Source organism: Pristiophorus japonicus, chromosome 19 (assembly GCF_044704955.1).
Source record: "Pristiophorus japonicus isolate sPriJap1 chromosome 19, sPriJap1.hap1, whole genome shotgun sequence".
Classification (NCBI taxonomy): domain Eukaryota; kingdom Metazoa; phylum Chordata; class Chondrichthyes; family Pristiophoridae; genus Pristiophorus; species Pristiophorus japonicus.
In genome coordinates, this window is record NC_091995.1 from 42228694 (window position 1) to 42249122 (window position 20429).

Sequence of the window (20429 nt, forward strand, 5' to 3'; positions counted from 1 at the left end):
CGTTTGGCCTACTCCTGCACCTATCTACTATGTTTCCATACGAGGCCAGGTAACCTACGAGTCTCCCACTGTTGTGCCCTCTGGTGGCACACCTTGTGATAGTACCAACAGTAACCATGTAGGATACATGACAACCTCTTTGACCAAGCTTTTGGTCATCTGTCCTAATATCTCCTTATGTGGCTCGGTGTCGAAATTTGTTTTACAAAACTCCTGTGAAGCGCCTTGGGTCATTTTACGACGTTAAAGGTGCTATATAAATGCAAGTAGTTCTTGGGTATATAGCTGTGTGTTTATGTATCTGTATGTATGTCACTATGCATGTATGTGACTGAAGAGGTAACTCTCCTCTCTCCCATTCCACAGTCCATTTGGTCCCTTCGTTTTTTAAATTTTCCTGGGATGTGGGCGTTGCTGGCAAGGCCGGCGTTTATTGCCTATCCCTAATTGCCCCTTGAGAAGGTGGTGGTGAGCTGCCTTCGTGAATCGCTGCAGTCCGTGTGGTGAAGATATTTCCACAGTACTGTTAGGGAGGGAGTTCCGGGACTGTGACCCAGCGACGATGAAGGAATGGCCGATATATTTCCAAGTCAGGATAGTGTGTGACTTGGAGGGGAACATGGAGGTGATGGTGTTCCCATGCACCAGCTGCCCTTGTCCTTCTCGATGGTAGAGGTCGTGGGTTTTGAAGGTGCTGCTGAAGAATCCTTGGCAAGTTGCTGCAGTGCATCTTGTAGATGGTGCACACTGCAGCCACGGTGCGCCGGTGGTGGAGGGAGTGAATGTTGAAGGTGGTGAATGGGATGCCGATCAAGTGGGCTGCTTTGTCCTGGATGGTGTCGAGCTTCTTGAATGTTGCTGGAGAAAAGACATGGATTTATATAGCGCCTTTCACATCCGCCGGACGTCGGAAAGCGCTTTACAGCCAATGAAGTACTTTTGGAGCGTAGTTACCGTTGCAATGTGAGAAATGTGGAGCTGCACTGATCTGACCCATTGCACAGGTAGCACGGTCGCGCCTCTCCCGGCATTGCACACCCTGCTGAGAGATACTCCGCTCAATGCTGACCATGGTCACCACACAGGTCCGGGGCAAGAAGCTGCAGCTGCAGTTCCATCATCCTCCGGCTCTCCCAGTGGCGCTGTGGGGGCCGTTCGGGCTGGTGCTGGGGGTGGGGGGGTGTGAGGCGCATGCGCGCGGCCTCCCGCGGCAGTCATGGCCACCGGGCTGGCGGGAGCGGAAGCGGTGGCGGCGGCGCTCAGGCTGCGCTCGAGGCTAGCGCTGGTGACAGGTAATGAATATTCATCAGCGGCCACTGACGTCACAAGTGTCAGTGGAGCCCGGGCCCGGGGGGGGGGCCGGCAGTCTCCCCGTTACACACTGACCCTGCCCCCCTCCCCCATCAGTATCACCCTCCCCTCCCCCATCAGTATCACCCCCCCTCCCCCATCAGTATCACCCTCCCCTCCCCCATCAGTATCACCCTGTCCCCCTCCCCCATCAGTATCACCCTCCCCTCCCCCATCAGTATCACCCTCCCCCTCCCCCTCCCCCATCAGTATCACCCTCACCCCTCCCCCATCAGTATCACCCTCACCCCTCCCCCATCAGTATCACCCTCCCCCTCCCCCTCCCCCTCCCCCATCAGTATCACCCTCACCCTCCCCCATCAGTATCACCCTCACCCTCCCCCTCCCCCATCAGTATCACCCTCCCCCATCAGTATCACCCTCACCCTCCCCCTCCCCCATCAGTATCACCCTCCCCTCCCCATCAGTATCACCCTCCCCCGTCAGTATCACCCGCCCCTCCCCCATCAGTATCACCCTCCCCTCCCCCATCAGTATCACCCTCCCCTCCCCCATCAGTATCACCCTCCCCTCCCCCATCAGTATCACCCGCCCCTCCCCCATCAGTATCACCCTCCCCCTCCCCCATCAGTATCACCCTCCCCCTCCCCCATCAGTATCACCCTCCCCTCCCCCATCAGTATCACCCTCCCCCTCCCCCATCAGTATCACCCGCCCCTCCCCCATCAGTATCACCCTCCCCTCCCCCATCAGTATCACCCTCCCACTCTCCCATCAGTATCACCCTCCCCCTCCCTCATCAGTATCACCCTCCCCTCCCCCATCAGTATCACCCTCCCCTCCCTCATCAGTATCACCCTCCCCCATCAGTATCCCTCCCCTCCCCCATCAGTATCACCCTCCTACTCTCCCATCAGTATCACCCTCCCCTCCCCCATCAGTATCACCCTCCCACTCTCCCATCAGTATCACCCTCCCCCCTCCCTCATCAGTATCACCCTCCCCTCCCCCATCAGTATCACCCTCCCCTCCCTCATCAGTATCACCCTCCCCCATCAGTATCACCCTCCCTCATCAGTATCACCCTCCCCCTCCCTCATCAGTATCACCCTCCCCTCCCCCATCAGTATCACCCTCCCCCTCTCCCATCAGTATCACCCTCCCCCTCCCCCATCAGTATCACCCTCCCCTCCCCCATCAGTATCACCCTCCCCCTCCCCCATCAGTATCCCCCTCCCCCATCAGTATCACCCTCCCCCTCCTCATCAGTATCCCCTCCCCCATCAGTATCACCCTCCCCTCCCCCATCAGTATCACCCTCCCCATCCCCATCAGTATCACCCTCCCCCATCAGTATCACCCTCCCCTCCCCCATCAGTATCACCCTCCCCTCCCCCATCAGTATCACCCTCCCACTCTCCCATCAGTATCACCCTCCCCCTCCCTCATCAGTATCAACCTCCCCTCCCCCATCAGTATCACCCTCCCCTCCCCCATCAGTATCACCCTCCCCCTCCCTCATCAGTATCACCCTCCCCCATCAGTATCACCCTCCCCCTCCCTCATCAGTATCACCCTCCCCTCCTCATCAGTATCCCCCTCCCCCATCAGTATCACCCTCCCCTCCCCCATCAGTATCACCCTCCCCTCCCCCATCAGTATCACCCTCCCCCCACCCCCATCAGTATCACCCTGTCCCCCTCCCCCATCAGTACCACACTCCCCCTCCCCCATCAGTATCACCCTCCCCTCCCCCATCAGTATCACCCTCCCCTCCCCCATCAGTATCACCCTCCCCCCACCCCCATCAGTATCACCCTGTCCCCCTCCCCCATCAGTATCACCCTCCCCCTCCCCCATCAGTATCACCCTCCCCCTCCCCCATCAGTATCACCCTCCCCCCTCCCCATCAGTATCACCCTGTCCCCCTCCCCCATCAGTATCACCCTGTCCCCCTCCCCCATCAGTATCACCCTCCCCTCCCCCATCAGTATCACCCTCCCACTCTCCCATCAGTATCATCCTCCCCTCCCCCATCAGTATCACCCTCCCACTCTCCCATCAGTCTCACCCTCCCCCTCCCTCATCAGTATCACCCTCCCCTCCCCCATCAGTATCACCCTCCCCTCCCTCATCAGTATCACCCTCCCCTCCCCCATCAGTATCACCCTCCCCTCCCTCATCAGTATCACCCTCCCCCATCAGTATCACCCTCCCCTCCCCCATCAGTATCACCCTCCCCCTCCTCATCAGTATCACCCTCCCCTCCCCCATCAGTCTCACCCTCCCCCTCCCTCATCAGTATCACCCTCCCCTCCCCCATCAGTATCACCCTCCCACTCTCCCATCAGTCTCACCCTCCCCCTCCCTCATCAGTATCACCCTCCCCTCCCCCATCAGTATCCCCCTCCCCCATCAGTATCACCCTCCCCTCCCCCATCAGTATCACCCTCCCCCATCAGTATCACCCTCCCCTCCCCCATCAGTATCACCCTCCCACTCTCCCATCAGTATCACCCTCCCCCTCCCTCATCAGTATTACCCTCCCCTCCCCCATCAGTATCACCCTCCCCTCCCTCATCAGTATCACCCTCCCCCATCAGTATCACCCTCCCCCTCCCTCATCAGTATCACCCTCCCCTCCTCATCAGTATCCCCCTCCCCCATCAGTATCACCCTCCCCTCCCCCATCAGTATCACCCTCCCCTCCCCCATCAGTATCCCCCTCCCCCATCAGTATCACCCTCCCCCTCCCCCATCAGTATCACCCTCCCCCATCAGTATCACCCTTCCCCTCCCCCATCAGTATCACCCACCCCCCTCCCCATCAGTATCACCCTGTCCCCCTCCCCCATCAGTATCACCCTGTCCCCCTCCCCCATCAGTATCACCCTGTCCCCCTCGCCATCAGTATCACCCTGTCCCCTCGCCATCAGTATCACCCTGTCCCCCTCCCCCATCAGTATCACTCTCCCATCAGTATCACCCTCCCCTCCCTCATCAGTATCACCCTCCCCCTCCCTCATCAGTATCACCCTCCCCTCCCCCATCAGTATCACCCTCCCCCTCCCCCTCCCCCATCAGTATCACCCTCCCCCTCCGCCATCAGTATCACCCTCCCCCTCCCCATCAGTATCACCCTCCCCCTCCCCCATCAGTATCACCCTCCCCCTCCCCCATCAGTATCACCCTCCCACTCTCCCATCAGTCTCACCCTCCCCCTCCCTCATCAGTATCACCCTCCCCTCCCCCATCAGTATCACCCTCCCCTCCCCCATCAGTATCACCCTCCCCTCCCTCATCAGTATCACCCTCCCCCTCCCTCATCAGTATCACCCTCCCCTCCCCCATCAGTATCACCCTCCCCCTCCCCCATCAGTATCACCCTCCCCTCCCCCATCAGTATCACCCTCCCACTCTCCCATCAGTCTCACCCTCCCCCTCCCTCATCAGTATCACCCTCCCCTCCCCCATCAGTATCACCCTCCCCTCCCCCATCAGTATCACCCTCCCCTCCCCCATCAGTATCACCCTCCCCCTCCCCCATCAGTATCACCCTCCCCTCCCCCATCAGTATCACCCTCCCCCTCCCCCATCAGTATCCCCCTCCCCCATCAGTATCACCCTCCCCTCCCTCATCAGTATCACCCTCCCCTCCCCCATCAGTATCACCCTCCCCCTCCCCCTCCCCCATCAGTATCACCCTCCCCCTCCGCCATCAGTATCACCCTCCCCCTCCCCATCAGTATCACCCTCCCCCACCCCCTCCCCCATCAGTATCACCCTCCCCCTCCCCCATCAGTATCACCCTCCCACTCTCCCATCAGTCTCACCCTCCCCCTCCCTCATCAGTATCACCCTCCCCTCCCCCATCAGTATCACCCTCCCCTCCCCCATCAGTATCACCCTCCTCTCCCTCATCAGTATCACCCTCCCCCTCCCTCATCAGTATCACCCTCCCCTCCCCCATCAGTATCACCCTCCCCCTCCCCCATCAGTATCACCCTCCCCTCCCCCATCAGTATCACCCTCCCACTCTCCCATCAGTCTCACCCTCCCCCTCCCTCATCAGTATCACCCTCCCCTCCCCCATCAGTATCACCCTCCCCTCCCCCATCAGTATCACCCTCCCCTCCCCCATCAGTATCACCCTCCCCCTCCCCCATCAGTATCACCCTCCCCTCCCCCATCAGTATCACCCTCCCCCTCCCCCATCAGTATCCCCCTCCCCCATCAGTATCACCCTCCCCTCCCCCATCAGTATCACCTTCCCCTCCCCCATCAGTATCACCCTCCCCCACCCCCATCAGTATCACCCTCCCCTCCCCCATCAGTATCACCCTCCCCCTCCCCCATCAGTATCCCCCTCCCCCATCAGTATCACCCTCCCCCTCCCCCATCAGTATCACCCTCCCCGCTCCCTCATCAGTATCACCCTCCCCCTCCCCCATCAGTATCACCCTCCTCCTCCCCCATCAGTATCACCCTCCTCCTCCCTCATCAGTATCACCCTCCCCCTCCCCCATCAGTATCACCCTCCCCTCCCCCATCAGTATCACCCTCCCCTCCCCCATCAGTATCACCCTCCCCTCCCTCATCAGTATCACCCTCCCCCTCCCCCATCAGTATCACCCTCCTCCTCCACCATCAGTATCACCCTCCCCTCCCCCATCAGTATCACCCTCCCCCATCAGTATCACCCTCCCCTCCCCCATCAGTATCACCCTCCCCTCCCCCATCAGTATCACCCTCCCCTCCCCCATCAGTATCACCCTCCCCTCCCCCATCAGTATCACCCTCCCCTCCCCCATCAATATCACCCTCCCCTCCCCCATCAGTATCACCCTGTCCCCTTCCCCTTCAGTATCGCTGTGTCCCCTCCCCCATCAGTATCACCCTCCCCCTCCCCCATCAGTATCACCCTCCCCCTCTCCCATCAGTATCACCTTGTCCCCCTCCCCCATCAGTATCCCCCTCCCCCATCAGTATCACCCTCCCCCTCTCCCATCAGTATCACCTTGTCCCCCTCCCCCATCAGTATCCCCCTCCCCCATCAGTATCACCCTCCCCTCCCCCATCAGTATCACCCTCCCCCTCCCCCATCAGTATCACCCTCCCCTCCCCCATCAGTATCACACTCCCCTCCCCCATCAGGATCACCCTGTCCCCTTCCCCTTCAGTATCGCTGTGTCCCCTCCCCCATCAGTATCACACTCCCCCTCCCCCATCAGTAACACCCTCCCCCTCCCCGATCGGTATCACCCTCCCCCTCCCCCATCAGTATCACCCTGTACCCCTCCGCCATCAGTATCACCCTGTCCCCTCCCCATCAGTATCACCCTCCCCCTCCCCCATCAGTATCACCCTGTACCCCTCCCCCATCAGTATCACCCTGTACCCCTCCCCCATCAGTATCACCCTCCCCCTCCCCCTCCCCCATCAGTATCACCCTCCCCCCTCCCCATCAGTATCACCCTCCCCCCTCCCCATCAGTATCACCCTGTCCCCCTCCCCCATCAGTATCACCCTCCCCCTCCCCCTCCCCCATCAGTATCACCCTCCCCTCCCCCATCAGTATCACCCTCCCCCTCCCCCATCAGTAACACCCTCCTCCTCCCCGATCGGTATCACCCTCCCCCTCCCCCATCAGTATCACCCTGTCCCCCTCCCCCATCAGTCTCACCCTCCCCCTCCCTCATCAGTATCACCCTCCCCTCCCCCATCAGTATCACCCTCCCCCTCCCCCATCAGTATCACCCTCCCCTCCCCCATCAGTATCACACTCCCCTCCCCCTCCCTCATCAGTATCACCCTCCCCTCCCCCATCAGTATCACCCTCCCCTCCCCCATCAGTATCACCCTCCCCCTCCCCCATCAGTATCACCCTCCCCTCCCCCATCAGCATCACCCTCCCCCTCCCCCATCAGTATCACCCTCCCCTCCCCCATCAGTATCACCCTCCCCCTCCCCCTCCCCCATCAGTATCACCCTCCCCTTCCCCTCCCCCATCAGTATCACCCTCCCCTCCCCCTCCCCCATCAGTATCACCCTCCCCTCCCCCATCAGTATCACCCTCCCCCTCCCCCTCCCCCATCAGTATCACCCTCCCCTCCCCCTCCCCCATCAGTATCACCCTCCCCTCCCCCTCCCCCATCAGTATCACCCTCCCCTCCCCCATCAGTATCACCCTCCCCTCCCCCCATCAGTATCACCCTCCCCCTCCCCCTCCCCCATCAGTATCACCCTCCCCCTCCCCCATCAGTATCACCCTCCCCTCCCCCATCAGCATCACCCTCCCCCTCCCCCATCAGTATCACCCTCCCCTCCCCCATCAGTATCACCCTCCCCCTCCCCCTCCCCCATCAGTATCACCCTCCCCTTCCCCTCCCCCATCAGTATCACCCTCCCCTCCCCCTCCCCCATCAGTATCACCCTCCCCTCCCCCATCAGTATCACCCTCCCCCTCCCCCTCCCCCATCAGTATCACCCTCCCCTCCCCCTCCCCCATCAGTATCACCCTCCCCTCCCCCTCCCCCATCAGTATCACCCTCCCCTCCCCCATCAGTATCACCCTCCCCTCCCCCCCATCAGTATCACCCTCCCCTCCCCCTCCCCCATCAGTATCACCCTCCCCTCCCCCATCAGTATCACCCTCCCCTCCCTCATAAGTATCACCCTCCCCCATCAGTATCACCCTCCCCTCCCCCTCCCCCATCAGTATCACCCTCCCCTCCCCCTCCCCCATCAGTATCACCCTCCCCTCCCCCTCCCCCATCAGTATCACCCTCCCCTCCCCCATCAGTATCACCCTCCCCTCCCCCCCATCAGTATCACCCTCCCCTCCCCCTCCCCCATCAGTATCACCCTCCCCTCCCTCATCAGTATCACCCTCCCCCTCCCTCATCAGTATCACCCTCCCCTCCCCCATCAGTATCACCCTCCCCCTCCCCCATCAGTATCACCCTCCCCTCCCCCATCAGTATCACCCTCCCCTCCCCCATCAGTATCACCCTCCCCTCCCCCATCAGTATCACCCTCCCCCTCCCCCATCAGTATCCCCCTCCCCCATCAGTATCACCCTCCCCCTCCTCATCAGTATCCCCCTCCCCCATCAGTATCACCCTCCCCTCCCCCATCAGTATCACCCTCCCCATCCCCCATCAGTATCCCCCTCCCCCATCAGTATCACCCTCCCCCTCCTCATCAGTATCCCCCTCCCCCATCAGTATCACCCTCCCCTCCCCCATCAGTATCACCCTCCCCTCCCCCATCAGTATCACCCTCCCCCCACCCCCATCAGTATCACCCTCCCACTCTCCCATCAGTATCACCCTCCCCCTCCCTCATCAGTATCACCCTCCCCTCCCCCATCAGTATCACCCTCCCCCCACCCCCATCAGTATCACCCTCCCACTCTCCCATCAGTATCACCCTCCCCCTCCCTCATCAGTATCACCCTCCCCTCCCCCATCAGTATCACCCTCCCCTCCCTCATCAGTATCCCCCTCCCCTCTCCCATCAGTATCACCCTCCACTCATTCATCAGTATCCCCCTCCCCTCCCCCATCAGTATCACCCTCCCCCCACCCCCATCAGTATCACCCTGTCCCCCTCCCCCATCAGTATCACACTCCCCCTCCCCCATCAGTATCACCCTCCCCTCCCCCATCAGTATCACCCTCCCCATCCCCCATCAGTATCACCCTCCCCCTCCCCCATCAGTATCACCCTCCCCTCCCCCATCAGTATCACCCTTCCCTCCCCCATCAGTATCACCCTCCCCCTCCCCCATCAGTATCACCCTCCCCTCCCCCATCAGTATCACCCTCCCCTCCCCCATCAGTATCACCCTCCCCTCCCCCATCAGTATCACCCTCCCCCTCCCCCATCAGTATCACCCTCCCCTCCCCCATCAGTATCACCCTCCCCTCCCCCATCAGTATCACCCTCCCCCATCAGTATCACCCTCCCCTCCCCCATCAGTATCACCCTCCCCTCCCCCATCAGTATCACCCTCCCCCTCCCCCATCAGTATCACCCTCCCCCTCCCCCATCAGTATCCCCCTCCCCCATCAGTATCACCCTCCCCATCCCCATTAGCATCACCCTCTCCCCTCCCCCATCCGTATCATCCTGTCCCCTCCCCCATCAGTATCACCCTCCCCCATCAGTATCACCCTCCCCTCCCCCATCAGTATCACCCTCCCCTCCCCCATCAGTATCACCCTCCCCCTCTCCCATCAGTATCACCATCCCCCTCCCTCATCAGTATCACCCTCCCCTCCCCCATCTGTATCACCCTCCCCATCCCCCATCAGTATCACCCTCCCCTCCCCCCATCAGTATCACCCTCCCCCTCCCCCATCAGTATCACCCTCCCCCTCTCCCATCAGTATCGCCCTCCCCCTCCCCCATCAGTATCACCCGGTCCCCCTCCCCCATCAGTATCACACTCCCCCTCCCCCATCAGTATCACCCTCCCCCATCAGTATCACTCTGTCCCCCTCCCCCATCAGTATCACCCTCCCCCATCAGTATCACCCTCCCCCCTCCCCCATCAGTATCACCCTTCCCCTCCCCCATCAGTATCACCCTCCCCCCTCCCCATCAGTATCACCCTGTACCCCTCCCCCATCAGTATCACCCTCCCCCCTCCCCATCAGTATCACCCTCCCCTCCCCCATCAGTATCACCCTCCCCTCCCCCATCAATATCACCCTCCCCCTCCCCCATCAGTATCACCCTCCCCCTCCCCCATCAGTATCCCCCTCCCCCATCAGTATCACCCTCCCCTCCCCCATCAGTATCACCCTCCCCTCCCCATCAGTATCACCCTCCCCCTCCCCCATCAGTATCACCCTCCCCTCCCCCATCAGTATCACCCTCCCCATCCCCCATCAGTATCACCCTCCCCCTCTCCTGTCAGTATCACCCTCCCCTCCCCCATCAGTATCACCCTCCCCCTCCCCCATCAGTATCACCCTCCCCCTCCCCCATCAGTATCACCCTCCCCTCCCCCTCCCCCATCAGTATCACCCTCCCCCTCCCCCATCAGTATCACCCTCCCCTCCCCCTCCCCCATCAGTATCACCCTCCCCCATCAGTATCACCCTCCCCTCCCCCATCAGTATCACCCTCCCCTCCCCCATCAATATCACCCTCCCCCTCCCCCATCAGTATCACCCTCCCCCTCCCCCATCAGTATCCCCCTCCCCCATCAGTATCACCCTCCCCTCCCCCATCAGTATCACCCTCCCCTCCCCCATCAGTATCACCCTCCCCTCCCCCATCAGTATCCCCCTCCCCTCCCCCATCAGTATCACCCTCCCCCTCCCCCATCAGTATCACACTCCCCCCTCCCTCATCAGTATCCCCCTCCCCCATCAGTATCACCCTCCCCTCCCCCATCAGTATCACCCTCCCCTCCCCCATCAGTATCACCCTCACCCTCCCCCATCAGTATCACCCTCCCCCTCCCCCTCCCCCATCAGTATCACCCTCCCCCCTCCCCAACAGTATCACCCTGTCCCCCTCCCCATCAGTATCACCCTGTCCCCCTCCCCCATCAGTATCACCCTCCCCTCCCCCATCAGTATCACCCTCCCCCTCCCCCATCAGTATCACCCTCCCACTCTCCCATCAGTATCACCCTCCCCTCCCCCATCAGTATCACCCTCCCACTCTCCCATCAGTATCACCCTGTCCCCCTCCCCATCAGTATCACCCTGTCCCCCTCCCCCATCAGTATCACCCTCCCCCTCCCCCTCCCCCATCAGTATCACCCTCCCCCCTCCCCAACAGTATCACCCTGTCCCCCTCCCCATCAGTATCACCCTGTCCCCCTCCCCCATCAGTATCACCCTCCCCTCCCCCATCAGTATCACCCTCCCACTCTCCCATCAGTATCACCCTGTCCCCCTCCCCATCAGTATCACCCTGTCCCCCTCCCCCATCAGTATCACCCTCCCCCTCCCTCATCAGTATCACCCTCCCCCTCCCACATCAGTATCACCCTCCCACTCTCCCATCAGTATCACCCTCCCCTCCCCCATCAGTATCACCCTCCCCTCCCTCATCAGTATCACCCTCCCACTCTCCCATCAGTATCACCCTCCCCTCCCCCATCAGTATCACCCTCCCACTCTCCCATCAGTCTCACCCTCCCCATCCCCCATCAGTATCACCCTCCCCCTCCCCCATCAGTATCACCCTCCCACTCTCCCATCAGTATCACCCTCCCCTCCCTCATCAGTATCACCCTCCCACTCTCCCATCAGTATCACCCTCCCCTCCCCCATCAGTATCACCCTCCCACTCTCCCATCAGTCTCACCCTCCCCATCCCCCATCAGTATCACCCTCCCCCTCCCCCATCAGTATCACCCTCCCACTCTCCCATCAGTCTCACCCTCCCCATCCCCCATCAGTATCACCCTCCCCCTCCCTCATCAGTATCACCCTCCCACTCTCCCATCAGTATCACCCTCCCCTCCCCCATCAGTATCACCCTCCCACTCTCCCATCAGTCTCACCCTCCCCATCCCCCATCAGTATCACCCTCCCCCTCCCTCATCAGTATCACCCTCCCCTCCCCCATCAGTATCACCCTCCCCTCCCTCATCAGTATCACCCTCCCTCTCCCCCATCAGTATCACCCTCCCCTCCCCCATCAGTATCATCCTCCCCATCCCCCATCAGTATCACCCTCCCCCTCTCCTGTCAGTATCACCCTCCCCTCCCCCCATCAGTATCACCCTCCCCCTCCCTCATCAGTATCACCCTCCCCCTCTCCCATCAGTATCACCCTCCCCCTCTCCCATCAGTATCACCCTCCCCCTTCCCCCATCAGTATCACCCTCCCCCTCCCCCATCAGTATCACCCTCCCCCTCCCCCATCAGTATCACCCTCCCCCTCTCCCATCAGTATCACCCTCCCCCTTCCCCCATCAGTATCACCCTCCCCCATCAGTATCACCCTCCCCCTCCCCCTCCCCCATCAGTATCACCCTCCCCCATCAGTATCACCCTCCCCCATCAGTATCACCCTCCCCTCCCCCATCAGTATCACCCTCCCCTCCCCCATCAGTATCACCCTCCCCTCCCCCATCAGTATCCCCCTCCCCTCCCCCATCAGTATCACCCTCCCCCTCCCCCATCAGTATCCCCCTCCCCTCCCCCATCAGTATCACCCTCCCCCTCCCCCATCAGTATCACACTCCCCCCTCCCTCATCAGTATCCCCCTCCCCCATCAGTATCACCCTCCCCCATCAGTATCACCCTCCCCTCCCCCATCAGTATCACCGTCCCCTCCCATCAGTATCACCCTCCCCTCCCCCATCAGTATCACCCTCCCCTCCCCCATCAGTATCCCCCTCCCCTCCCCCATCAGTATCACCCTCCCCCTCCCCCATCAGTATCCCCCTCCCCCATCAGTATCACCCTCCCCCATCAGTATCACCCTCCCCTCCCCCATCAGTATCACCCTCCCCCTCCCCCATCAGTATCACACTCCCCCCTCCCTCATCAGTATCCCCCTCCCCTCATCAGTATCCCCCTCCCCCATCAGTATCACCCTCCCCCATCAGTATCACCCTCCCCTCCCCCATCAGTATCACCCTCCCCCTCCCCCATCAGTATCACACTCCCCCCTCCCTCATCAGTATCCCCCTCCCCCATCAGTATCACCCTCCCCTCCCCCATCAGTCTCACCCTCCCCTCCCCCATCAGTATCACCCTCCCCCTCCCCCATCAGTATCACCCTCCCCCTCCCCCTCCCCCATCAGTATCACCCTCCCCCCTCCCCAACAGTATCACCCTCCCCCCTCCCCATCAGTATCACCCTGTCCCCCTCCCCCATCAGTATCACCCTCCCCTCCCCCATCAGTATCACCCTCCCACTCTCCCATCAGTATCACCCTCCCCTCCCCCATCAGTATCACCCTCCCCTCCCTCATCAGTATCACCCTCCCCCTCCCCCTCCCCCATCAGTATCACCCTCCCCCCTCCCCAACAGTATCACCCTCCCCCCTCCCCATCAGTATCACCCTCCCCTCCCCCATCAGTATCACCCTCCCCTCCCTCATCAGTATCACCCTCGCCCTCCCCCTCCCCCATCAGTATCACCCTCCCCCCTCCCCAACAGTATCACCCTCCCCCCTCCCCATCAGTATCACCCTGTCCCCCTCCCCCATCAGTATCACCCTCCCCTCCCCCATCAGTATCACCCTCCCCATCCCCCATCAGTATCACCCTCCCCCTCCCCCATCAGTATCACCCTCCCCCTCTCCCATCAGTATCACCCTCCCCCTCCCCCATCAGTATCACCCTCCCCCTCTCCCATCAGTATCACCCTCCCCCTCCCCCATCAGTATCACCCTCCCCCTCTCCCATCAGTATCACCCTCCCCCTCCCCCATCAGTATCACCCTCCCCCTCTCCCATCAGTATCACCCTCCCCTCCCCCCATCAGTATCACCCTCCCCCTCCCTCATCAGTATCAACCTCCCCCTCCCCCATCAGTATCACCCTCCCCCTCTCCCATCAGTATCACCCTCCCCCTCCCCCATCAGTATCACCCTCCCCCTCCCCCATCAGTATCACCCTCCCCCTCCCCCATCAGTATCACCCTCCCCTCCCCCATCAGTATCACCCTCCCCTCCCCCATCAGTACACCCTCCCCATCCCCCATCAGTATCACCCTCCCCCTCCCCCATCAGTATCACCCTCCCCTCCCCCATCAGTATCACCCTCCCCTCCCCCATCAGTATCACCCTCCCCCTCCCCCATCAGTATCACCCTCCCCTCCCCCATCAGTATCACCCTCCCCCTCCCCCATCAGTATCACCCTCCCCTCCCCCATCAGTATAACCCTCCCCTCCCTCATCAGTATCACCCTCCCCCATCAGTATCACCCTCCCCCTCCCTCATCAGTATCACCCTCCCCTCCCCCATCAGTATCACCCTCCCCCTCTCCCATCAGTATCACCCTCCCCCTCCCTCATCAGTATCACCCTCCCCTCCCCCATCAGTATCACCCTCCCCATCCCCCATCAGTATCAGCCTCCCCCTCTCCCATCAGTATCACCCTCCCCTCCCCCCATCAGTATCACCCTCCCCCTCCCCCATCAGTATCAGCCTCCCCCTCTCCCATCAGTATCACCCTCCCCTCCCCCCATCAGTATCACACTCCCCCTCCCCCATCAGTATCACCCTCCCCCCTCGCCGATCGGTATCACCCTCCCCCTCCCCGATCGGTATCACCCTCCCCCATCAGTATCACTCTGTCCCCCTCCCCCATCAGTATCACCCTCCCCCATCAGTATCACTCTGTCCCCCTCCCCCATCAGTATCACCCTCCCCCATCAGTATCACCCTCCCCCATCAGTATCACCCTTCCCCTCCCCCATCAGTATCACCCTTCCCCTCCCCCATCAGTATCACCCTCCCCCCTCCCCATCAGTATCACCCTGTCCCCCTCCCCCATCAGTATCACCCTGTACCCCTCCCCCATCAGTATCACCCTGTCCCCTCCCCATCAGTATCACCCTCCCCCTCCCCCATCAGTATCACCCTCCCCCTCCCCCATCAGTATCACTCTGTCCCCCTCCCCCATCAGTATCACCCTCCCCCTCCCCCATCAGTATCACCCTCCCCCCTCCCCCATCAGTATCACCCTTCCCCTCCCCCATCAGTATCACCCTCCCCCCTCCCCATCAGTATCACCCTGTCCCCCTCCCCCATCAGTATCACCCTGTACCCCTCCCCCATCAGTATCACCCTCCCCCCTCCCCATCAGTATCACCCTGTCCCCCTCCCCCATCAGTATCACCCTGTACCCCTCCCCCATCAGTATCACCCTCCCCCTCCCCCATCAGTATCACCCTCCCCGTCCCCCATCAGTATCACCCTCCCCCCTCCCCATCAGTATCACCCTGTCCCCCTCCCCCATCAGTATCACCCTGTCCCCCTCCCCCATCAGTATCACCCTCCCCTCCCCCATCAGTATCACCCTCCCACTCTCCCATCAGTATCACGCTCCCCCTCCCCCATCAGTATCACCCTCCCCCCTCCCCATCAGTATCACCCTGTCCCCCTCCCCCATCAGTATCACCCTGTCCCCCTCCCCCATCAGTATCACCCTGTCCCCCTCCCCCATCAGTATCACCCTCCCCCTCCCCCATCAGTATCACCCTCCCCCTCCCCCATCAGTATCACCCTCCCCCCTCCCCATCAGTATCACCCTCCCCCCCTCCCCATCAGTATCACCCTGTCCCCCTCCCCCATCAGTATCACCCTCCCCCTCCCCCATCAGTATCACCCTCCCCCCTCCCCATCAGTATCACCCTCCCCCCTCCCCATCAGTATCACCCTGTCCCCCTCCCCCATCAGTATCACCCTCCCACTCTCCCATCAGTCTCACCCTCCCCCTCCCTCATCAGTATCACCCTCCCCTCCCCCATCAGTATCACCCTCCCCTCCCTCATCAGTATCACCCTCCCCTCCCCCATCAGTATCACCCTCCTCCTCCCCCATCAGTATCACCCTCCCCTCCCTCATCAGTATCACCCTCCCCTCCCCCATCAGTATCACCCTCCCCCTCCCCCATCAGTATCACCCTCCCCTCCCCCATCAGTATCACCCTCCCCATCCCCCATCAGTATCACCCTCCCCCTCCCCCATCAGTATCACCCTGTCCCCCTCTCCCATCAGTATCACCCTCCCCTCCCTCATCAGTATCACCCTCCCCCTCCCCCATCAGTATCACCCTCCCCTCTCTCATCAGTATCACCCTCCCCCTCCCCCATCAGTATCACCCTCCCCCTCCCCCATCAGTATCACCCTCCCCATCCCCCATCAGTATCACCCTCCCCCTCCCCCATCAGTATCACCCTGTCCCCCTCCCCCATCAGTATCACCCTCCCCTCCCCCATCAGTATCACCCTCCCACTCTCCCATCAGTCTCACCCTCCCCCTCCCCCATCAGTATCACCCTCCCCTCCCTCATCAGTATCACCCTCCCCCTCCCCCATCAGTATCACCCTCCCCTCCCCCATCAGTATCACCCTCCCCATCCCCCATCAGTATCACCCTCCCCCTCCCCATCAGTATCACCCTGTCCCCCTCCCCATCAGTATCACCCTCCCCTCCCCCATCAGTATCACCCTCCCACTCTCCCATCAGTCTCACCCTCCCCCTCCCTCATCAGTATCACCCTCCCCTCCCCCATCAGTATCACCCTCCCCTCCCTCATCAGTATCACCCTCCCCATCTCCCATCAGTATCACCCTCCCCCTCCCCCATCAGTATCACCCTGTCCCCCTCTCCTGTCAGTATCACCCTCCCCTCCCCCCATCAGTATCACCCTCCCCCTCCCTCATCAGTATCAACCTCCCCCTCCCCCATCAGTATCACCCTCCCCTCCCCCCATCAGTATCACCCTCCCCTCCCTCATCAGTATCAACCTCCCCCTCTCCCATCAGTATCACCCTCCCCCATCAGTATCACCCTCCCCCTCCCTCATCAGTATCAACCTCCCCCTCTCCCATCAGTATCACCCTCCCCCTCCCCCATCACCCTCCCCCTCCCCCATCAGTATCCCCCTCCCCCATCAGTATCACCCTCCCCTCCCTCATCAGTATCAACCTCCCCCTCCCCCATCAGTATCACCCTCCCCTCCCCCATCAGTATCACCCTCCCCTCCCCCATCAGTATCACCCTCCCCCTCCCCCATCAGTATCACCCTCCCCCTCCCTCATCAGTATCACCCTCCCACTCTCCCATCAGTATCACGCTCCCCCTCCCCCATCAGTATCACCCTCCCCCATCAGTATCACCCTTCCCCTCCCCCATCAGTATCACCCTCCCCCCTCCCCATCAGTATCACCCTGTCCCCCTCCCCCATCAGTATCACCCTGTACCCCTCCCCCATCAGTATCACCCTGTCCCCTCCCCATCAGTATCACCCTCCCCCTCCCCCATCAGTATCACCCTCCCCCTCCCCCATCAGTATCACTCTGTCCCCCTCCCCCATCAGTATCACCCTCCCCCTCCCCCATCAGTATCACCCTCCCCCCTCCCCCATCAGTATCACCCTTCCCCTCCCCCATCAGTATCACCCTCCCCCCTCCCATCAGTATCACCCTGTCCCCCTCCCCCATCAGTATCACCCTGTACCCCTCCCCCATCAGTATCACCCTCCCCCTCCCCATCAGTATCACCCTGTCCCCCTCCCCCATCAGTATCACCCTGTACCCCTCCCCCATCAGTATCACCCTCCCCCTCCCCCATCAGTATCACCCTCCCCGTCCCCCATCAGTATCACCCTCCCCCCTCCCCATCAGTATCACCCTGTCCCCCTCCCCCATCAGTATCACCCTGTCCCCCTCCCCCATCAGTATCACCCTCCCCTCCCCCATCAGTATCACCCTCCCACTCTCCCATCAGTATCACGCTCCCCCTCCCCCATCAGTATCACCCTCCCCCCTCCCCATCAGTATCACCCTGTCCCCCTCCCCCATCAGTATCACCCTGTCCCCCTCCCCCATCAGTATCACCCTGTCCCCCTCCCCCATCAGTATCACCCTCCCCCTCCCCCATCAGTATCACCCTCCCCCTCCCCCATCAGTATCACCCTCCCCCCTCCCCATCAGTATCACCCTCCCCCCCTCCCCATCAGTATCACCCTGTCCCCCTCCCCCATCAGTATCACCCTCCCCCATCAGTATCACCCTCCCCCCTCCCCATCAGTATCACCCTCCCCCTCCCCATCAGTATCACCCTGTCCCCCTCCCCCATCAGTATCACCCTCCCACTCTCCCATTCAGTCTCACCCTCCCCCTCCCTCATCAGTATCACCCTCCCCTCCCCATCAGTATCACCCTCCCCTCCCTCATCAGTATCACCCTCCCCTCCCCCATCAGTATCACCCTCCTCCTCCCCATCAGTATCACCCTCCCCTCCCTCATCAGTATCACCCTCCCCTCCCCCATCAGTATCACCCTCCCCCTCCCCCATCAGTATCACCCTCCCCTCCCCCATCAGTATCACCCTCCCCATCCCCCATCAGTATCACCCTCCCCCTCCCCCATCAGTATCACCCTGTCCCCCTCCCCCATCAGTATCACCCTCCCCTCCCCCATCAGTATCACCCTCCCACTCTCCCATCAGTCTCACCCTCCCCCTCCCCCATCAGTATCACCCTCCCCTCCCTCATCAGTATCACCCTCCCCCTCCCCCATCAGTATCACCCTCCCCCTCCCCCATCAGTATCACCCTCCCCATCCCCCATCAGTATCACCCTCCCCCTCCCCCATCAGTATCACCCTGGTCCCCCTCCCCCATCAGTATCACCCTCCCCTCCCCCATCAGTATCACCCTCCCACTCTCCCATCAGTCTCACCCTCCCCCTCCCTCATCAGTATCACCCTCCCCTCCCCATCAGTATCCTCCTCCCCCATCAGTATCACCCTCCCCTCCCTCATCAGTATCACCCTCCCCATCTCCCATCAGTATCACCCTCCCCCTCCCCCATCAGTATCACCCTGTCCCCCTCTCCTGTCAGTATCACCCTCCCCTCCCCCCATCAGTATCACCCTCCCCCTCCCTCATCAGTATCAACCTCCCCCTCCCCCATCAGTATCACCCTCCCCTCCCCCATCAGTATCACCCTCCCCCTCCCTCATCAGTATCAACCTCCCCTCTCCCATCAGTATCACCCTCCCCCATCAGTATCACCCTCCCCCTCCCTCATCAGTATCAACCTCCCCCTCTCCCATCAGTATCACCCTCCCCCTCCCCCATCACCCTCCCCCTCCCCCATCAGTATCCCCCTCCCCCATCAGTATCACCCTCCCCCTCCCTCATCAGTATCAACCTCCCCCTCCCCCATCAGTATCACCCTCCCCTCCCCCATCAGTATCACCCTCCCCTCCCCCCATCAGTATCACCCTCCCCCTCCCCCATCAGTATCACCCTCCCCCTCCCTCATCAGTATCAACTCCCCTCTCCCATCAGTATCACCCTCCCCCTCCCCCATCAGTATCCCCCTCCCCCATCAGTATCCCCCTCCCCCATCAGTATCACCCTCCCCCTCCCCTCATCAGTATCACCCTCCCCCTCCCCCATCAGTATCCCCCTCCCCCATCAGTATCACCCTCCCCGGCTCCCCCATCAGTATCACCCTGCCCCCTCTCCCATCAGTATCACCCTGTCCCCTCCCCCATCAGTATCACCCTCCCCCTCCCTCATCAGTATCAACCCCCCCTCCCCCATCAGTATCCCCTCCCCCATCAGTATCACCCTCCCCCTCTCCCCATCAGTATCACCCTCCCCCTCCCCCATCAGTATCACCCTCCCCCTCCCCCATCAGTATCACCTCCCCCATCAGTATCACCCTCCCCCTCCCCCATCAGTATCACCCTGTCCCCCTCCCCCATCAGTATCACCCCTGTACCCCCTCCCCCATCAGTATCACCCTCCCCTCCCCCATCAGTATCACCCTCCCCCTCCCCATCAGTATCACCCTCCCCTCCCCCATCAGTATCACCCTCCCCCATCAGTATCACCCTCCCCTCCCCCATCAGTATCACCCTCCCCCCATCAGTATCACCCTCCCCTCCCTTCATCAGTATCACCCTCCCCCTCCCCCATCAGTATCACCCTCCCCCATCAGTATCACCCTCCCCTCCCCCCATCAGTATCACCCTCCCCCCTCAGTATCACCCTCCCCCTCCCCCATCAGTATCACCCTCCCCTCCCCCATCAGTATCACCCTCCCCTCCCCCATCAGTATCACCCTCCCCCTCCCCCATCAGTATCACCCTCCCCCATCAGTATCACCCTCCCCTCCCCCATCAGTATCACCCTCCCCCTCCCCCATCAGTATCACCCTCCCCCTCCCCCATCAGTATCACCCTCCCCTCCCCCATCAGTGTCACCCTCCCCTCCCCCATCAGTATAACCTCCCCTCTCCCATCAGTATCACCCTCCCCTCTCCATCAGTATCACCCCTCCCCTCCCCCATCAGTATCACCCTCCCCCTCCCCCCATCAGTATCAACCTCCCCCTCCCCCATCAGTATCACCCTCCCCCATCAGTATCACCCTCCCCTCCCCCATCAGT

At 61.4% G+C, this 20429-nt stretch overlaps 1 protein-coding gene across 2 annotated transcripts in view; it reads left to right on the plus strand.

Moving 5' to 3' along the window:
* The first annotated feature begins 1206 nt into the window (after positions 1-1206).
* Positions 1207-20429, plus strand: part of hsd17b8 (hydroxysteroid (17-beta) dehydrogenase 8) — a 60757-nt gene continuing 41534 nt past the window's right edge. For both annotated transcript variants that reach the window (XM_070861446.1, XM_070861447.1), the window contains exon 1: positions 1207-1292. In XM_070861446.1, the coding sequence (XP_070717547.1) occupies positions 1217-1292 (76 nt within the window). In that variant the 5' untranslated portion in view covers positions 1207-1216. The remainder of the gene's footprint in view (positions 1293-20429) is intronic.